Source organism: Phyllostomus hastatus, unplaced genomic scaffold (assembly GCF_019186645.2).
Source record: "Phyllostomus hastatus isolate PE091 unplaced genomic scaffold, TTU_PhHast_1.1 phas_contig_524, whole genome shotgun sequence".
Lineage (NCBI taxonomy): Eukaryota > Metazoa > Chordata > Mammalia > Chiroptera > Phyllostomidae > Phyllostomus > Phyllostomus hastatus.
In genome coordinates, this window is record NW_025333900.1 from 146,683 (window position 1) to 165,546 (window position 18,864).

General features: G+C 37.0%; 1 protein-coding gene across 1 annotated transcript in view; it reads right to left on the bottom strand.

Moving 5' to 3' along the window:
- Positions 1–1,750: 1,750 nt before the first annotated feature.
- The window catches only part of ELOVL2 (ELOVL fatty acid elongase 2), an 84,206-nt gene continuing 67,092 nt past the window's right edge, over positions 1,751–18,864 (bottom strand). Inside the window, exons 4-8 of the mRNA XM_045847199.1 lie at positions 16,621–16,698; positions 11,633–11,804; positions 8,358–8,482; positions 7,701–7,835; positions 1,751–4,892 (exon numbers count right to left, since the gene is read on the bottom strand). Coding sequence (XP_045703155.1) covers positions 4,767–4,892; positions 7,701–7,835; positions 8,358–8,482; positions 11,633–11,804; positions 16,621–16,698 — 636 coding nt within the window. The 3' untranslated portion in view covers positions 1,751–4,766. The remainder of the gene's footprint in view (positions 4,893–7,700; positions 7,836–8,357; positions 8,483–11,632; positions 11,805–16,620; positions 16,699–18,864) is intronic.

Here is an 18,864-nt window from a genome sequence, read left to right on the forward strand (position 1 = left end):
CTCAGACACTGTCCTAATTAATGGGCTTCCAGTGGGTTGCTCCTAAGAGCCATAATAACTGCATTTACAAATTGCTCAATGAGGGCATGAATTTCAGATTTACTTCTCCTGGTGTCATTCCAATGTTCTCTCAGTGCAGTTTCTTAAGGCAGGAAAATGACCTACAAATCAATAGCATTTTCCCCGCTTCATAGCTGAAAGTCAAGAGTACTGAAGGTCAAGGGATATTTTAGGTGACTGCAATTGGTCTTGTAAGAGTGATTACTTTTGTGTGTGCCCTGGAGTAGAAAGCTTCCTTAAATACGCAAATGTAATTTGATTTTGAAAAAAAAGCCTGCTGTAATAAAAACACACTTTTTATATAAAGAAACTATGAAACTTATTTAGGTAAATATTATCATGTATAAGCATATTTTAATTTATTTTTTAATCGTTGTGCAAGGACATGTTTCCATTGAATTTTAGAGGGAGAGAGGGAGAAACTTCAATGTGAGAGAGAAGCATCAATTGGCTGCCTTCCACACATACCTCAACAGGGGATCCAACCCCTTACCTGGGCATGTGCCCTGACTGGGTATCAAGCTGGCAGCCTTTTGGTGCACAGAATGACATGCCAACCAACTGAGCCATACATCCAGGGTAGGTATAAGCACCTTTTAATTTGCAATATTTATTATACATTGTCAGAGAAATAAGATTTATCTTTTATTTTTAAGCATGAAATTTTAATGACTTGGTTCTACCCACTGTTTAAAACCCACTGTTTAAAATAATGAAAGCCCTTTAGGTTAGAAGAAGGCTCTTAAAAATGTCCACTCTTCCTCCCCAAACTCTAGTCCCCATTCCAACAGTGAACATGGAGTTTCCCCTTTACAGTGCCACCATCCCTTCCCTTTTCTTTTCCATTCCCTTTTCCTCTCCTGCCCTTCTTTAATAAATCCTGCTCTCCAGGAATTGAAGCATTTCATAAGCAATCTCTTTTTGGACCTATTTCTTATTCTCCTTTTTAAAGACTTTGTTTATTTTTAAGATTTTATTTATTTAATTTTATAGAGAAGGGAAGTGAAGGAGAGAGGTAGAGAAACATCAATGTGTGGTTGCGTCTCATGTGGCCCCCACTGGGGACCTGGTCCACAACCCAGGCATGTGCCCTGACTGGGAATTGAGCCAGCGACCCTTTGGTTCATAGCCCACGCTCAATCCACTGAGCTACACCAGCCAGGGGTCTTGTTCTCCTTAATATCACATTCAAAACTTTACTCTCTATACTGCCAGTCTGTGATCTTGCCCTACAACGTGGTCAAATCTCTGCTCCCATATCCCTCTTGAGCAGCAACTGCCTCCTATCTGCCTGTCTGAGTGCTCTGCAAAGGGAGCCCTGGGCTTCAGAGCATCATGCAATGCTGTTTGTGACTGATTTAGTCTTCTCAACCAAACCAGTGCTCCTTCCAGATTATTCTATATAGTAATTTGCTTCTTATACCTTTATATCCTCTGCTTATCTAATTGATCGTAAATTTTTTTTGTGAATGATCTTTTTATGAAATAGTTTAACTTGCATATGAATATTACGTAAAGGAATAAATCATATTAAAAAACGCATTGCTTATTGGAGGAAAAATTAAACATCTAAAATTAATTGCTAAAATATCACTTTATTGTAAAAAAAATCCTGAGTTATTTGGAATCCCATGCAGACACACATTTTAACTTATTTGAACCAGATAAGAAAAATCACAATATGCTTTACTTTAGTGTAAAAATCAATTTATTATACAACAATCATACAGAATGCTTTTTCTCTAACTACCAAGAAAAACGGCTTCTCCTGTCCCCCTGGCCACCCCAATCATGATACTATGTTCTTAAGATATAAATACTTTCAAAAGAAAACCCACAAAGTAATATTCTTATTTCCCAAATAAGGAAGCCCCCAGAAAGATCAGGAAACAACATGGAAATATTAGAAAGAACCAGAACAGCCTCTTACACACCAAGTGCTGTGCTGCCCATTGCAGTGCGTGCTATTTTGTCTTAAAGTAGAAATAAATATTTTTCTCACTGGAATGTGAAGAAACTTATCCCCCCAAATGTCTAAATAGTTCAACATATAATTTTGAAGAGTTGCAAATTTCTGTTTAATTATATTAAGTAAATGTTTTGTTCTGTTAGTTTAAAAAATTGAGGGAATTATTAACAGACATGCTGTGGTATTCATTTAAATGTTTTCATTTTTCTATGAGTAAGAGAAAATTTATTTGGGAAAACTCATTGTCTATTTTTTAACAGGTAATACAGATATTTAAAAATAGTTTCATTTTAGGAAAATCACATTAAAAATAAACATTGTGTTTCTTAAAGTTGTAACACTTAATGACAGGTTAAAATATTTACCTGATTCAATTTTTGTGGCTAAGATTTCATAACTTTGTGTAATTTAACTGGCCCTTGAATGGTTTAAGGCTACAGGTGTTTCATTAAGCTTTTCTGGAATTAAATCCCAATTGGAAATAAGCACCTGAAACCTGTAATCATACTGAATGTGAAAGTGTAAACTACCCGAGTTTTCCCCTTTGATCGGAGAGGCTGCAAGCTGCACCCACTGCAAGCTCCTTGATTCTGCCATTCTGTTGAACAATGGTGGCCCTCCTTGCTCTGTGGCTATGAAGCCCACGAGAGTCTCCTGAACTGGAGGTATGAGGCGGGGCGTAAGACTTCAGGTACTTGTTGACGATTAAAAATAAACTGAATCCAGTGAGTGGCCAGTGATGTCTGTCTTCTGTCTGAATCTCATTTTTACTGGCAATGGTCTTTGAGAACAGATTTTGGTGCATGTTTGATACCTAAAACTGCACCAGAGTCCAGCTGCTCCACAGGCTGTCTGCTTAGTCCAACTTGTGTTTGTTATGGAGCAGCAGTAACAGTCGTACTCAAAGCTAGCCCTTGTTTTAAGGTGAATTTTGGGAGAGAATAAATCTTATAACAATACAGTAATAACGTGACGAAAGTGGGGAGTAAGCACCCTGGAACAAGTTGGCTTTAGAAAACCATTTACAAAAATAAATCCAAAGGTAATTGGTATCAGGTAGAGATGTCTGTTCAATAGAAATCAATCAACAAGTAGAGGAGGGAATGTTACGAGCCCAACACTTTCACCAGGAAGACTAGTCTCAGGTCAGTCACCTTCCAAAAGGTGGACCAGAATCCTGAGTGGGTAGTTTACATGAAAGGGAAGATAGAAAAGTCGGCACAATGTCAGTGTACAATATCAGTACAAAAGTCAGTGTTCTTACTTTTTAAACAGGAAAAATAATTTAAAAACTAGAGTTTGGTGGCGGGGAGCATAAAAGGACAGAAAGGAACTCCCCAACAGACTGGATGTGCTAGGGCAATGGTGATGATGCCTTTCCGACACTTGAGCATTTGATGTGAACATTATGACCTGTTTATAAAGAAGGTATATGGGATAAAAAATCATTTTATATATAGGGGATAAATCAGCATCAAATCTTCAGAAAATATTGTTTCCATTCTTGGTACAATATAATAGTGAGTAATGGTCCCACATGTAGAGGAGGAAGGAAACAGCCATTAACGACCTCCTTTGCTTTTGCACTGAATTCTTGGCACAGATTACATTACCTGAGGTGGAAAAAGATGTGCTGAGTTTGCCACATCGGCATTTTTCATTGTGGCTCATTACCAGCCGATGGCTGAGTACTGAAATCTTCCTACAGTCCTCCGATTTTTAGTTCCTATTTTCAAAAACGTAACCTGCCAAGACTGGTAGCAGGTTATTTGGGAATATTCACAAAGAGGTTCACAATAAACAGTTGACAAATTCAATGTCTCTTTTTCCCCAATTGCTATGTTAATTCTTATTTAGAAATGTTCCAGTGGCATATCATTCCAATGAAGAGGGCAGACTGTACTCGAGTGTTTGTTCAGAAGGAAGTGAACAGCCAGGTGTAGTTAGATTCTGCTTCTAAATACTGAGCATTGTCGCTATCTAACCTAGGGCGACATAACATGAGAGGTAGACATGAATAATTAAAACTGAGGAACAACTATTCAAAGCCCCTGAGCTATGAGGGTTTGGCATATTTTTTTTCTTTCAAGAAAAACTAATATTCAAAATTTAAAAAAATATACAAGTTTCATTACCATATCACTATGCTGAAAATAAAGACTGGTTATGGGAATTGGACTGACACACAGCTTGAGAAAGTTTTGTGAGATTTTCCATTTATGATCCCATTTTAATATCTTTTGGGGTTAATTCCTAAAGGAACAGAGGGACTAATTACTTTATGCATTGATGATTATTGCTTAATATAGATTACACCATACCCTGTATTAGGAGATAAGTAACATTTTCTTTTAAACATTTTCATGTGAACAAAACTCTAAACTTTTAATTTGAAGACTTGTGGAAAACAATGCTCCGTGTTTCCTGGCTTTGTGTGTGTATAAGGCATTATGAAGACAGTTTCTGGTGAGGGGTGAAGTCTGGGGGGAGGAGGGAAAGAAAGAGAATGTTGCACCAGGTCTGAGGTCCACAGAGCTCAGCCTCACCTCAATGCTTACAGAAGTACTCAGTTAACAGATTAACCTAATAGCAAGATACTAATACATTCTGGGTACAAATGATTCATAAACTCAAAAGAAATTAGTGTATGCTAAAACATATAACTTTCAATTCAATCCTTGCCTTAAAAGCAAATGACTCTTAGGCTATTGTATATGCTTTGTTGGTTACTTGATGTTTATTGTGCTTTCTTGTTTATTACTCCGTTAGTTGCAGTGAAGTAGGTTTTGGAAAACCCATTCTTAACTTCTTTCCCTCCTGGTGCCTCTTCCATCTCTTTCTTCATTGGCTTTTTTCTATATGTCTGTTAGATGTGTAACATTTTGAAGAGAAAAAGACAGAAAAAAGGATTCTTTAATAAGAGCTTGTTTCTCAAGTGGCAGATAGTCTAAAATAGTGCATGATTTTCTTGGATACTGGACTTTCTAGTAAGAATGCTTGTTTTTAATATGAAAATTTTTTAAGCTCCTGGTTAAAATAAAAATAAGGTGAAAAGAGGACATATGTATGAAACCTAATGAAAGGCTGTTTCTTTCACCTTATCAGCATAGTATTTATGCATTATGGGATCAGTATTCAATTTATTCTGCATTAGTTGCTTACTTGGAAAGGATTTAAAAATTTGTTTTTCAATAGAGGTATAATTGACATATAGTAGTTTAAGGTATACAACACAATGACTCAAAATTTGTCTACATTGTGGCAATATCAGTGCAATAAGTCTAGTCACTCACCACCACATAGACTTTTTCCCTGTGATGGCAACTGTGAAGATCCACTCTCTTAGCAACTTGCAAATATACAATACAATATTAACTATAGTCACCATGCCATTCACCACATCCCCATGACTTATTTAAGGACTAACTTTTTAATAATACAGTTCAAGCAAAAAAGTGCTACCTGTTACTTTAAAAGTACTAGTACCTGGGACTTTGGCTTGATTTGGATTTTGGCATATATATTTGCTATTGTGAAAAAACACCTGATCTCATCTCATTTTTAAGGGTTAAGACTAAAAGCATATACTCAGTTTTGACAGACTAAGATTCAGATGAACCAACAAGCAGAGTTAAAGCTTAGAGTGCCGCTGTGGCCCCCGCTGGGCCATCTGCCCACTTCTCTTCAAGTTTCAGCACCAGAATGGCTCCCTTCGCTTTCCTGTAACAGTCAGCTTTTTAAATTCTTTTGTTTTGTGGTTTTGTTTGATTCTCTCAATGGCTATTTCTTTAGACATTCTAAAACTTCTATCTCTTATAACAGATGAAGCCTAGCCAGTCCAATTTCAGAAACACAAGAGCTGAAAAACTTTCCAAAGTTCCATTCCCACAGTTGTACTTTGTGAAAACCACTATGGGCTGACTGTCAGCAAATGCAAACTGAAAAATCAGAAAGCACTTGTTTGTCTGAAGAAGAAAATATAGTTAAATGTTATTTCAGAAGTAGTTTTGAATTTAAATGTATGTTCTAATTTTTTTCATGATGTTTGTTATTTCTCCAGCCTAGAGAGGAGAACAATTTAAATCTGCAACCACCTGAGGCCTGTGTTGTTATCACTTCCATCAGTTCCTGTATAACAGAGGTGCTTTGAAATGGCATTCTGAAGCACTCCTCCCTTTAAATTGTTAATTAAAAAGAAAATGACACTCAAGAAAAAGTCAATGTAAACTTTGCACACTGCTTTGTTTTAAAATAAATTTTCTTTCAGATAAACAGTCTATCACATCACTGTAGCTGATATGAAAAGTTTTTTAGTATTGAACTCATTAAGCCTAAGTTTTTCTCCATTTGTGACCAGTAGACAGTCTGTCCAGAGCACCAGGGTAGTCTCTGCCCACTGGCCAAGATGGTGGCAGGTTCTTACACTGAGTAGTGCAAGGCTAGCAAGATAACTGGATAGAGGAAAAAAAGCCCTCCCCGCTTCTGCTACCAGATTGGGAGTGGAACCAGGGGAAGGCAACCACATGCTCCATAGAAATCAAAATGGTGCAGGGGGAGGTTCTGCACCAAAGAACCTAGGCTGACAGGTTCTGGCCTGTCAGTCTAGCCTGGAGAAAGAAGGGATTGGTTGGGAGGTAGACCCAATAAAAGCACATGAAAATTTGGAAAGTTCATTGGTTATTTTTTTTGAGAAAGCACCTGGTCCATCCCACACCCAAGCTAATATAATCCCAGGGGAACAAAGAAACACATTCTCTCTCTCTCCCCCCCCCCTCTCTCTCTCTCTCTCTCTCTCTCTCTCTCTCTCTCTCCACCCCCCCCCCCACCTGGACTCACATGGTTTACTCCCCTCTTCTTTCTGTGGGCCACCTGGCTACTAAGGCCCATGGCCTCCTGGAAGGAGCCTCTCTGGCACTCTCTTGCCCACCTGCTGATGCACTTGTTGGTGCATTCATATTCTCTCTCCTGGGAGACATGACCTTGCAGCCCTAACAACCTTATGGCCCATATCTGTGTGGCCTCCACACACAGGATCCAAGAGGGAACCTGAAATGAACAGCAGCCAGGAACAAATTATTATGCTACTTGGATATGGACTATGACCACTTAGCAGCTGCCTGTGAGCTTCAAAGATTGTACTTTAAAATGGAACAGGAACTGTGGATAATGCCTTTTTTCTTGGTTTTGAGGAGTAGGTAAGCTTTTAGACAGGGGTCCGCCATTCTCGCAGATCACACAGCACCGGAATAAAACCTCTTTCCTTTTACAACAGCATCTGCCTCACGAGTTTGGCTTTTGTGGAGACAGGCAGCCGAACATCCACTTTTTCTGTTACTTTCAGACTTCAAACTTTGGCAGCATAGTGCAAATATATGTGCAAATATGTTTGAGAAAATGCTAATACTTTTGATAAAACTTTATGTGTATTCATTGAAAAATGTCTAATACAATGCCCTAGACTGGCAGTGGTTATCCTTTGAGAAGGACCTCTTTGTTGGGAAAGGAGTTTGAAATGCAGGTTTCCTTTTTTTACTTTGTACATCTCTGTTATTTGAATTTATCAATAAGCATGTGCTACTGTAATATTTAATTGGTAAAATTAAGCAAATATATAATGCAAAAAGTGCATAGTCTATTATGTTTTACCACTGAATATTTCAATTTAACTTACCTGAAAATAAAAATTTAAGAACAGGATGACTAATGTAAGCATGTAAGAAGACTGGAAGATGAGACACCCGAAGGGGAAGCCACACGGTTTCACGACAGCACTCATGGTGTGGGTGATGGTGAGCACGAACTGTACCTGGGAGGGTGGGAGAAGGGGCACCCATGGTGAGTGAGCCAGGCTGGGCCATATAAAAACCACTGTGAGGTTTTGTATCTTTAGAAGTCAGCTACTCTTATCGCTAAATTTTGCAGGAATAAAACAAAACAAGAAAATGCTAAAGCAGCCCACTACTTAATCTAGAAATTTTATTTGAAGTTATATTAGTAATTATAATTGCTCATTTAATTGCTCATTAATTTTCTCATGGAAAAGTAGCAGTTGAAGTGATTTAGATAAAAATGATTTAACATCAACATTGATTTTAAAGTATTCACCTACATTTCACAGCAAGGAATAAGCTCATTGCATACACAAAGGACATTTATACACACACAGTTTCATTCTTAAAAGGCCATTTTTAAGAGAAAATAGGCAGCTTCATCACACATGGAAAAACCTCTGACGTGTAAGAAGTCTGGGATTCCTATTACCTTTCCCCATCCATGAGAATATTTGGAAGCTTCACATGGGGAAGAGATGAAAGGAGAAAGGACGTACCAGTTGAGCTTGTGTGAGATATTTCTTCCACCAAAGATACTTGTGCATCGATGGAAACACAGAGAGTCCATAGTAGGAATACATTAGAATGTGGATAAAACTGTTCAAAGTGGGTCCAAAGAAACCTACGAAAGTACCACATAATTACTGCTCTTTTAGAAAGTAAAACTGTTCATTTTTTTGTCAAGTCAGATCCTTCCTGTTAATCCTAAAGATGAATAACCAGTATGGCACTAACAATTCACACTGATACACTCACTCTGCCATTACTCCAGGACTCAGCAAAAGTCACTGACATGGGACTAAACTGAATAGTGCTTCAGAGTGCTAACCAAAGAGGTAATTCCTGGTTTGCAAAGGTTTCACTGTCCCTTTACCTGTCAGCTAATTGGGGAGGAAAAAAAATGTTACCTTAAAGCCAAGGACAGAATTTCTTTAAGAGAGAAGTGTCTTTGCTTTAGCTAAGCCTCTGATGAGCCCATTTGGTCGTACAGAGTGAGCCTTGAGTACATGGCTGAAGAGGGTGCTCAAAAGTCAAGGAAAACATGTTGCTCTTCAAAATGAAGTACATAAAACCTATCTGAAAGGGACCTAGGAACCAGGAGATGCTGGGGAAGGTGAGATAAAATACAGGAGAGAAGGGCCCGCAGGACAAGAAAAGGCTGGGACTGAGGAGCGATTGGCCAGTGAGACCTTCCCAGTCGCTGGGCCATCTCATGGACTTTTAGGGCAAAGATGATCTAAAATTCAATTTTAGGGTATTTGCAGTGTTAAGCTATGCTGAAGCATTTCCCCAGCCACTGCCATCAGCTTCAAGAAATCCTTCTAAACTGCTGTCAGAGTGGGTGGATGGTATTTCTCGACACCAAGGAGAAAGGACTACGTTCTATGTTGCTCAACTAAGGTCTGAAAAGATATAGCTACAAGAGTAAGATGTCAGAGGTAGACTACTTGTTGGAAACAGAACACACTATTGTGAGGGTTAAATCAATTGATATGTGTAAAATGCTTATTAGTCTTCACTTTGTGCTGGGCATGTTCTATGTGCTAACTTGGGGTCCAGGGGGCTGGGTAAGACAGACTGGGGAGCTGGAGGACCCATCACTATGTCCCTTTGGATATGTTACTTTGACTTTGTAAATTTTGATTTTTCTCACCTGGAAAACTGTTATAACAATAATTACCTCTTAAGGTTGTGGTAGGATTAACTGAGATAATAAATACTATATAACCAAAAGGCACTAAACACGTATTAGTTAATTAATCAATTTAAATTCTCTAGCCTGGTTTCCCAATCCTGGGTTAGAGATCTGGATAAATGCAAATTAATGAGTAAGGAACAAAAGGAGTAACACACATTTACCAAGTCCTTAATAAACACTGTTAATAAACACTGGCTGGAATAACTTGTTAAGGCACTTGAATTTATAAAAACACAAATACAATTTCAGAGTACCAGGAAGCACGATATTAGTGATATTTTTTTTACCCACCAGTTTTCATTTCCATCAATTAAAAATAATTGCTTATAATTTTAATAATATTCTAGATTGAATACTAATAATATTCTAGATAAAATACTATGTGAATAGTATTCCTATGTGAACATAGGAATTCTATGTCTTCACACAATGAGTATTTGAGGCTGACTTTTATATGCTTAGTGATTCGTAATGAAAATGTTGGCAATCATAAAAATACTTAACCTTAATATTGTCATTTGGTGTTGATTATAGTATAAGTTTCTTATAGTCTTAATAACTAAACTCAAGAAACTAGATTCTGTCAGGCTAGGAGAGGCGTGAAAAGCACCTCTTTCTGCCCACTGAACCCCCAGCAATTTCCTTCTTCACGCTGTTGTGTAAGTTTGCATCTTCACGGTCACTGATATATCCAAATATCCTTGGTTTGAAAAAAAAAACAAAACACCTCATCTCTATAAGATCCTAAATCCTAGAAAAAATCATTTTGACTTGAGTTTTACCTGTTCTGATTTTTCACTGAATATTTTTTAATTCTTATGTATAAGACAATTGAATAGAAGTACTGTTCTCTTTAGCTCTGGGCTTCTCCAACTGCGGGTCATAAAGGACCCATTGAGGGAGAACTCAAGAGTTTGAAAATTTTAGTTTAAGGTAATAGTTAATAAACCTAGCAGTTAATGCATATAAAAAGCTATTGTGTCAGGAACTGCAAGTATGGCCCACCCTGACTCCAGGAGACCACAAGCGATTGACCTTTGTGCTCCAGGAGAGCCCATAAGCAGTCAAGGTGGTATCTGAGCCATTGTGTTCCAGGGAGAGACATTCCACTGCCCAGGACACAGATAAAGAAAATGACCGGTCAGCAGATGAAGGGATGTTAGGGAAATTACCGGACTGCAGCTTTTATCTGATTAACCTCTTTCCTGAATTCCAACTCCCTTACCTACACTTTTCCCCTTGAATTCCAGACCCCTTACCTACACCGTTGCCCCTTTATAAAAAAGACTGGCTTCAAAGGAAATATAAGATGGTCCATTAGGGTACAAACCCACCATCTTCTCAGATCGCCAGCCATCTGAATAAAGCTCCTATGAAGGTTCAATCCCTGTCTCTGCTTATTGAGTCTGGTAGGTGACAGGTGGCATGAATGCTGGCTTTTTTGGTTTCCCTATTACTAAATCAATGCAGTGAGAATTGTCATCAGTTTTTTTTAAAGTAAAATAGAATTTGAAAAAATATATACAGAACCAGGATAAATATTGTCTCATGAAAGTTTTGTTTCATTCAAAATATATACATATGAATGAATGGGTTGTGATGTGAAACATACTGTAGTTCTTAATTTTTTTTTTTAAAAAAAGTCAGTACTCTGAAGGGTCAGCAATGCGGCTTTAATTTCCCAGAATGGAAACAGAGGCCCTAAAATTTGAAATGACTGAACTTACACCACTGCCAAGTGGTGATTATGGAAGGTGCTACACTTGTTCGTTCAACCCCAAGTATTGGAGTAAAACTGCTCCAGGTAGGATATGTGCTTTTGGTCACTGAGCATTTGGTACACAGAAAAGAAAATATGTTTTAAAATTAAGGTGATACTCAGACTTTGCCAGTATCAAAGACCAGAAAAAAAATGTTCCCTGGCAAACACGTGCTTCCCTGCATGACGCTGCAGGCTATGCCGTGGCCTTTCTTCCCTCTCTCCTGATCTGCATGCAATTCTCAACACCAAAGACACACTAGAGGTCTTGCAAGATCCACTACACAGAACTAAAAATTGACAAAATAACTTACTTTGCCCACAAGGTATCCAGTTCAAAACACACCACCAGATGTTAAACATAGAGGCATGATGATATACATGAAGAAAAGTAATCTGACTGGTTTTTTTCCGCAAGACAAAGAATATTGTGTCCAGGAACTCTATTAATTTGGAGAAGTAGTACCACCATAACACCTTGGCTACCTGTAAGAATTTTTAAAAGGGAAAAAATAAAAGGCGAGCAATAAAAAGGCCCCTCATGCTGCCTTCCCTCTCAGCTTCCTGTGTGTCCTATGCTTTCCTGGCATACATTTCTCTCAGACAGATGTATTGAAAAACATCTACCAGGCATCTTTGCCTCCAGTTTTTCCTTATTCCCAGCAATCCAACCTAGTCTAGTACTATTATCTTTCCAGAATACATGTCTGATCAAATTACTCCTCTACACCTACAGAACCAATTCATATTCCTTTTAAAAACCACCTTTTCTCTGGAACTCTACCTCTCTTTTTTCTTTTCTCAGGCTGAATTGACTGTTTCTTCATTTATATTCCCAAGTCACTTTATGCCTCTATTTCAATAACCATAACAAAGCACAGTTAGTGTTATGACTCTATTTTATCCAACAGAATGTGAATCACTTGAAGGCAGAGACTGTCTCACCTTTGTTTAGGGCCCAGCACTCAACAGATCACCACTGTTGTTACACGAGATTTAACTGTTCATCCACTCCTTTAATGTACGTGTTTCACCTCTAAAATTATACTACTCAAGAGCAGTCTCTGACTACTTCTTTCATGTCTCTTCCTTAGAAGAAAAGATTAAAAATCCAGATGCTTTTCTTCCTCACTGACAGTAATATGTCATGATTACCACTTCCTTTCCCTCCTGAGTTGGCTAGCACTAACATATATAAACAGGACACACTATACAACAGGAACTTTGAGATTAGGGCACATACTCTATAGTCTACTTCTCAAGACAAGGTGTGGTGGCTTCCATCTTAATGTTTGAGGTAACAATAAACTTTCAAATATATTAAACCATAAGTACATACAATACATATATGCAGCAATGACCTCTAGAGAACTGTATGGTATCCCAAAGTGTACTGGTATATGATAATATTTTAGGGTTGCCTAAAAAATCTGTATAGGTTTTTCTGTAAAATAAAAAAATACATTTTTCATGTTCACAAATAACTATTGATTTGGATATTTTGAGTATGTTGGCTATCTCTTGAGTTATATGGCATTGATTGCTTTCAATTAATGTCTCAATTTGATTGCTATCAACTTCATTCAAATGGTCTACACAACTATGCAGCATCATCTAGTAAGAAATCTCCAGCATGAAACTTCACAAACCACTTTTGACACATTTGATCAGTCACTGCACCTTCTCCATACACTGCACAGATCTTCTTTTTTTCCTACATTTTATTTCCCTTTTTACCTTTCTTGAAATATTAAGCATAATATGCAGAAAATGTTGCATATTTTCTCCCATCTTCAATATTAAAATTGCTATACAAATACTAACCAATTTTGATAAGTTTTTTTTTAAATGCACACTGATAGCTGTCACAGTATAATCTAACAAAATTGTTCTGAATGAAGTTAAAGACAACTAAGTGTTACTAGAGCCATCTTATGGAAAAAAACAAACTTTTTGGCCAACCCAATATATTAGAAATAAAGTGGGTGTAGAGAAATTTATATATCTTACTTTTTTGTATTATAGCTTTGAAGATGCTTTAAAAATGTACATATTAAAGATTTTAATTAAAATGTTTTCTACCATCTCCCTTATTGATAACCCATGCTTTTTATTGTGGAAATTTTCAAATAGTCACAAATACAGGGAAAATAAGTATAATGAACCTTCTGGTATCTATCACTGAATTTCAAAATTTTCAATATGATTTCAAATGTGTTGAATCAATTCTATCTCCCACCACCATTTGTTTGGTGGGTGGGGGGGTAGGGGCGGGGGAGAGTGCAACATATAAGCAAATCCAAAGTATATAATTTTATCTATAAAAAATACTAATAAGGAGGTTTCTCTTGTTTTAACATAATCACCATGGCATTATCTTATGAAATTAACAGTTGCTTAATATCTTCTAATAGCCTAGTCAACATTCAAATCTATCTCAAAAGTCTCTTCTTATAATTCGTTTAAATCAGGATCCAAACAAAATCTAGCTTCCATTTCTGTGATACAGTTCTTAAGTCTCTTCTAATCAATAACTCTCCCTCACCTTGCTCCTCCCTTTTCTTTCATGTCTTTTATTCTTAAAAAAGCTAGGTCAGTTGTTGTATAGAATTCTAATATTATTAATATTATGGATTTGGATTAATATTATGGATTTGTGTTTTCCTAGTGTTATTTAACTTGTTTCTCTATCCTCTACTTTTTCTGTAAGCACTTAGACTTACAGGCTTGATTGAATTCAGGTTTAAGGTTTTGAGCCAGAAGACTTCATAGGTGGTTCAGTGCACTTCTTATCATATCATATCAAGAGGGACATAATTTCTCTTCCTTCCCTCCTTCCTCCCTCCCTCCTCTCTTTTCTTTCTTTTTTCTCCCTTCCCTCCCCTTTCTCCTTCCTTCCATCTGATCTCATTTGTTATTCTAGAAAATCTCATTTTTGTATTGATTCACACTTAGAGGTAGAAACTCTCAGAGATGGCAGCCTACATCTCTTGGCAACCTATTCCTAGAGTTTTTCTTTGACCATCTTCATTGTTTTAGCCAAAAGTTTAGCATATTCTGTGGCCTCTTCCTTATTTTTATTAGTACATTGTTTCTTCAGAGCAGTATGCTGATGTCTGTGCTGCAGGACATGTGGAGAAAGAAGATGCTGAATCTTGTTTTGATCCTAGGTGTCTTGCCTTCTTTTTTTAGGGGCTTTGTCACAACGTTTTTGTGGACATTATTCTCTTTAGAGAGACTGAAAAGTTTGCAGATGCTGCTAGCTCTTTTGGGTTCCAGGCAATGACAGTACTATCAATGAGACTGGGAATACCTTTCTTAGTCAATTTTCACAATGATTGAATTGAAAAACACTCAGATTAGTGTCCACAATTCAACCCTACAGAAATTTACACTTTCTTTCTCCATGCCTTCTTGGTCTACAACAGGAATGCTCCTTACCTAGCAGCCAGCACACATGGCCAAGGTTCAAGACATCCTGCTTCAGGGGGCAGCCTCATTCCCACCATTGATTTGAACCATATAATCATCCCGTTCTTTACCCAGAATGTCAGCAGCAACTTACGTGGCCATAGGCTTCTCATAAAAGGTACAGAATTTGTGGCTGGGAAAGAAATGTTCAGCTTCACCCTGAAGTAGCCAACCACCTCTGAGATTCCATGAAAAAGAGGGGCATAATTTCTGATATTGATGTATAGTGAGTTCAGGTGTTAACAGCCTAATCCAATCATTATGAAGTTTCCATTCAACTCTCACCCAACAGTTTTATCATTTACAGATCATTGCTGTTTAGACCAAAACTCACTAGGAGTCGAACAATAGTAATTTTGATTCTTTTGTTACTTATGCCTTTATTTTCTTCTATAGAGAAGAACTCTTCCTCTTTGTTTGGAGACTCACATATGACAGGCAAAAAAAAATTTGATTCTTTCCATTTAATTTTTTTCTACAATGAGTTGGTCTCTTACCAACCTTCAAAAAACAATGAGGGGTTTTTTTAGCATCATTTTAAACTCATGGTTTTAAAAGTAAATTTAGTGTGTTTTAATTCACTAGTCAGTATTCTTTTTGATACTCAAACTGTCCCCCAGCAGTGGGAGTCCTTTCAAGGTGGCTCCTGTGTCTTTTTGTCACAACTCTGGCAGTCTCAGATATTTCCCTTGTGTTCTGTCATAGGAGGTTCTGGATTCTTCCCACATACACTTCTCACCCAAACCAAAAATCAGCCAATTCCTTAAGAACCCTCTCCCTTCTGTTGGAAAATTATAGTATTGAGGGAACAATCTGGGGATTCATTGATCATTATGCTGAGTTGTCACAGACTAGGTCTTTTCTGTACAGAAAGCTAAAAACATGTTTGTTTTGGAAAGAATAAAGTTAGTTCTGATATTTTCAATTTGAATCTATCATAAATGGTTTTCATTTAACATTTTTATTGATATCTCTTTTCTTTTGTTTAAATATTAGTTGTAATGATATTAACATTACTATATACTTACTTTATCCCACAGTGTACCTATAACAATCTCAAAAGAGCAATATACATATTTTTATTAATAGAAAACAAAAAAATTCCTGAATAATGTTAAGATCTATCTCACTAGGGATGTCCAGTCAAAACACTGTGTTTTAATGTTACTTGAAATAATTCTTCTTTGGGTGGTTATGGTACCAACTTAATATATGGGTATATTCCCTTATTTTAGTTTATTTCCAAGTTTTTTTTTTTGGAATCCACCCTGCTTTCTTTTTAGATTTAATTTTATTTTATAAATGTGTAAAACACTTAATGGTTTCAAAGTCAAATGTATTACAATGCATGTTCAGAGATGTCTAGCTTCTATCCTGTCTCCCCTGCCCTGTCCCCTACCCTAAAAGGAAATCACTTTGTTAGCTTGGGGTTATTCTAGCATTGTTTCTTTTTAAAAATATAAACAATACACATATATATTCATATAATTTCTTGCACAAAAGTTACTATACTATAAACACAGGTTACACAGGTTGCTTTTTTTTTTCACTTGGTCATATCCTGGAGATGATTCTGTGATAGTATAGATAGAGATCTTCCTCATTCCATGTGGAAAGGGATCCATCACATAGATGTACCAGTGCTTATTTAGCCAGTCTCCCATAGTTGCATGTTTGGAAAACATTTTTGTTATCAAACATTTCTATTAGAACAGGCATTCCTTTCTTATCCAATCCCAGACCCCATCCTCTTATCTACCAGGAGAAAGCCTTCCTTCTTCTCCATGAGAAATGGTTACAAGAGGCTGATTTGCTTCTTCCCATGACTCACCCGGATATCTGCTTCCCCTGCACTGGCAAGATTCTGACATTGTAAGTTGTAGCCTCCTTCCCAACTGGAGAGAATAAGCTGCCAAGGAAACAAAAAAGGCAAAGAGATCACCACAAGAATTTGGATAAAAACAATTTCCCATTCATGTTTCTAATTGTCATCTATTCGAGGTTGGAGTAGAAACTTCCCAGAATTTGACTTTGATTGAATCCTGTCCTCAAACACTTATTATTAAAGGATTTAATTCTTGCTGTGAACTGATATCACTGGTTATATTCCTTAGTTAATATAATTTACTTCTAATATTTTTCTTTTTAAATTAAATACAAAATGAAACAGAATTTAGCTATCATTTAAGTGACAAAATATTTTGCATAAGGAATTACCTAGTCATATGTTTCCACAAGTAAAATGTAGATTTATATATAAACAAATGTGAGGAAACTACACTAAAATTTTAATAGTACTCTATATTGGCTTATACATAAATATCTTAATCATCTCAACTTTAAGAGCATATTTATTATCATTTTACAGATATGAAAACCAGGGCTCAGAAAGATTCTTATGTCATTTCTTCATTAATTTATGCTATGTGGTGATTAATCATTTGTGTGACTATAACTGATTAATGTCTATATTCCTCTTGCTCAAAAACAAAAATCTACATAAAATCTAAACTTTTTTTTGTTCATCTTTTTATCTAGTTCCCTGCTCAGTGCCTAGCACATAAAAAGTACTCAATAAATATATAAGTAAATAATTTCTTCAACAATATGTAGATTGAAAGTAATAGAACAATGATTGGAATTCATACATTTTAATTCTTTATCTAGTGTTCTTTCCACAAAATGAGCTTTTTAATTCTTTGTGGAAATTTTTACAAAAGAGGTTTTCTCCCTTCTTTCCCACTGTTACTGAAGAAATCTGGCATTTTAAAATATAAGGCGTTTGACTTTGATTTACATGTTATTATATGTAAAAGTCTATCATTTTCTCCTACATATCAGAAATGTGTAAAGGGGAACTTCTGGGCAAGATGGAGGCACAGGGATACACTTTACCTCCCTGCACAACCAAAAGAAGGGCAAAAACAAATTTAAAACCAAAAACTGCCAGAAAATTTAATTGTATGGAAGTCTGACAACCAATGAGTTAAAGAAACATTCATGCAGACTGGTAGGGTTGAAGACGGTAACTGGGGTGGAGCAGACTCTTTGCAAGGCTGTGGCTGGAGGACTGGGGCAGGAGAGGTGGTGGCTAGCCGAGTGGGCGGTCCCACATTTGCATGCAAATAAACCAGGGGGAACAACTAACTGGGGAGCAAGACAGACCACCCAACCCAGGGTTCTAGTGTGGGGAAATAAAGCCTCTAAACCTCTGACTAAAAAACCAGTGGGGGTTGAGGTAACAGGAGAAACTCCCAGCCTCACAGGAGAGTTCGCTGGAGAGAACCATAGGGTCCAGAATGTACACAAACATGCCCACTCACATATCAGCACCAGAAGTGCCCAATTTGCTTGTGGGTAGAGGAAGAAGTGACTAAAAGCTGGTAGAGAGCTGAGCAAGCAGCATTGTCCCCTCTTAGACCCCTCCCCCACATACATTGCCAGAAGGCAGTAATGTGGGTTGCCCTGTCCTGGCAAATATTTAAGGCTACACCCCTTACTATGTAATGGGTGCATGGAGATAACAAATTTTGTGGCCCAAATGAAAGAACAGATCAAAGCTCCAGAAAAAATACAACTAAGGCAAAGAAAATTGACTTCTATGAAGCTCAAAGAGTCCCCAAAAAGTTGGTCCCAAGGAAGTACACACCAAGGTACATCATAATTACATTACCCAAGATTAAAGATAAAGAGAGAATCTTAAAAGTAGCAAGAGAAAAGGAGACAGTTATTTACAAAGAAGTTGCCATTAGATTATCTGATTTCTCAAAAGAAATCTCGCAGGCAGGAAGGGGTTGGAAAGAAGTATTCCAAGTCATGAAAGACAAGGCCTACATCCAAGATTGCTCTATCGAGCAAAGCTTTCATTTAGAATGGAAGGGCAGATAAAGTGCTTCCCAGATAAGATCAAGTTAAAAGAGTCTGTCATCACCAAGCCCTTATTATATGAAATGTTAAAGGGACTTATCTAAGAAAAAGAAGATCAAAATAGGAACAGTAAAATAACGATACACTCACAACTGTCAATAAGTGAACCTTAAAAACAAAAACAAAAACTAAGCAAACTAGAATAGGA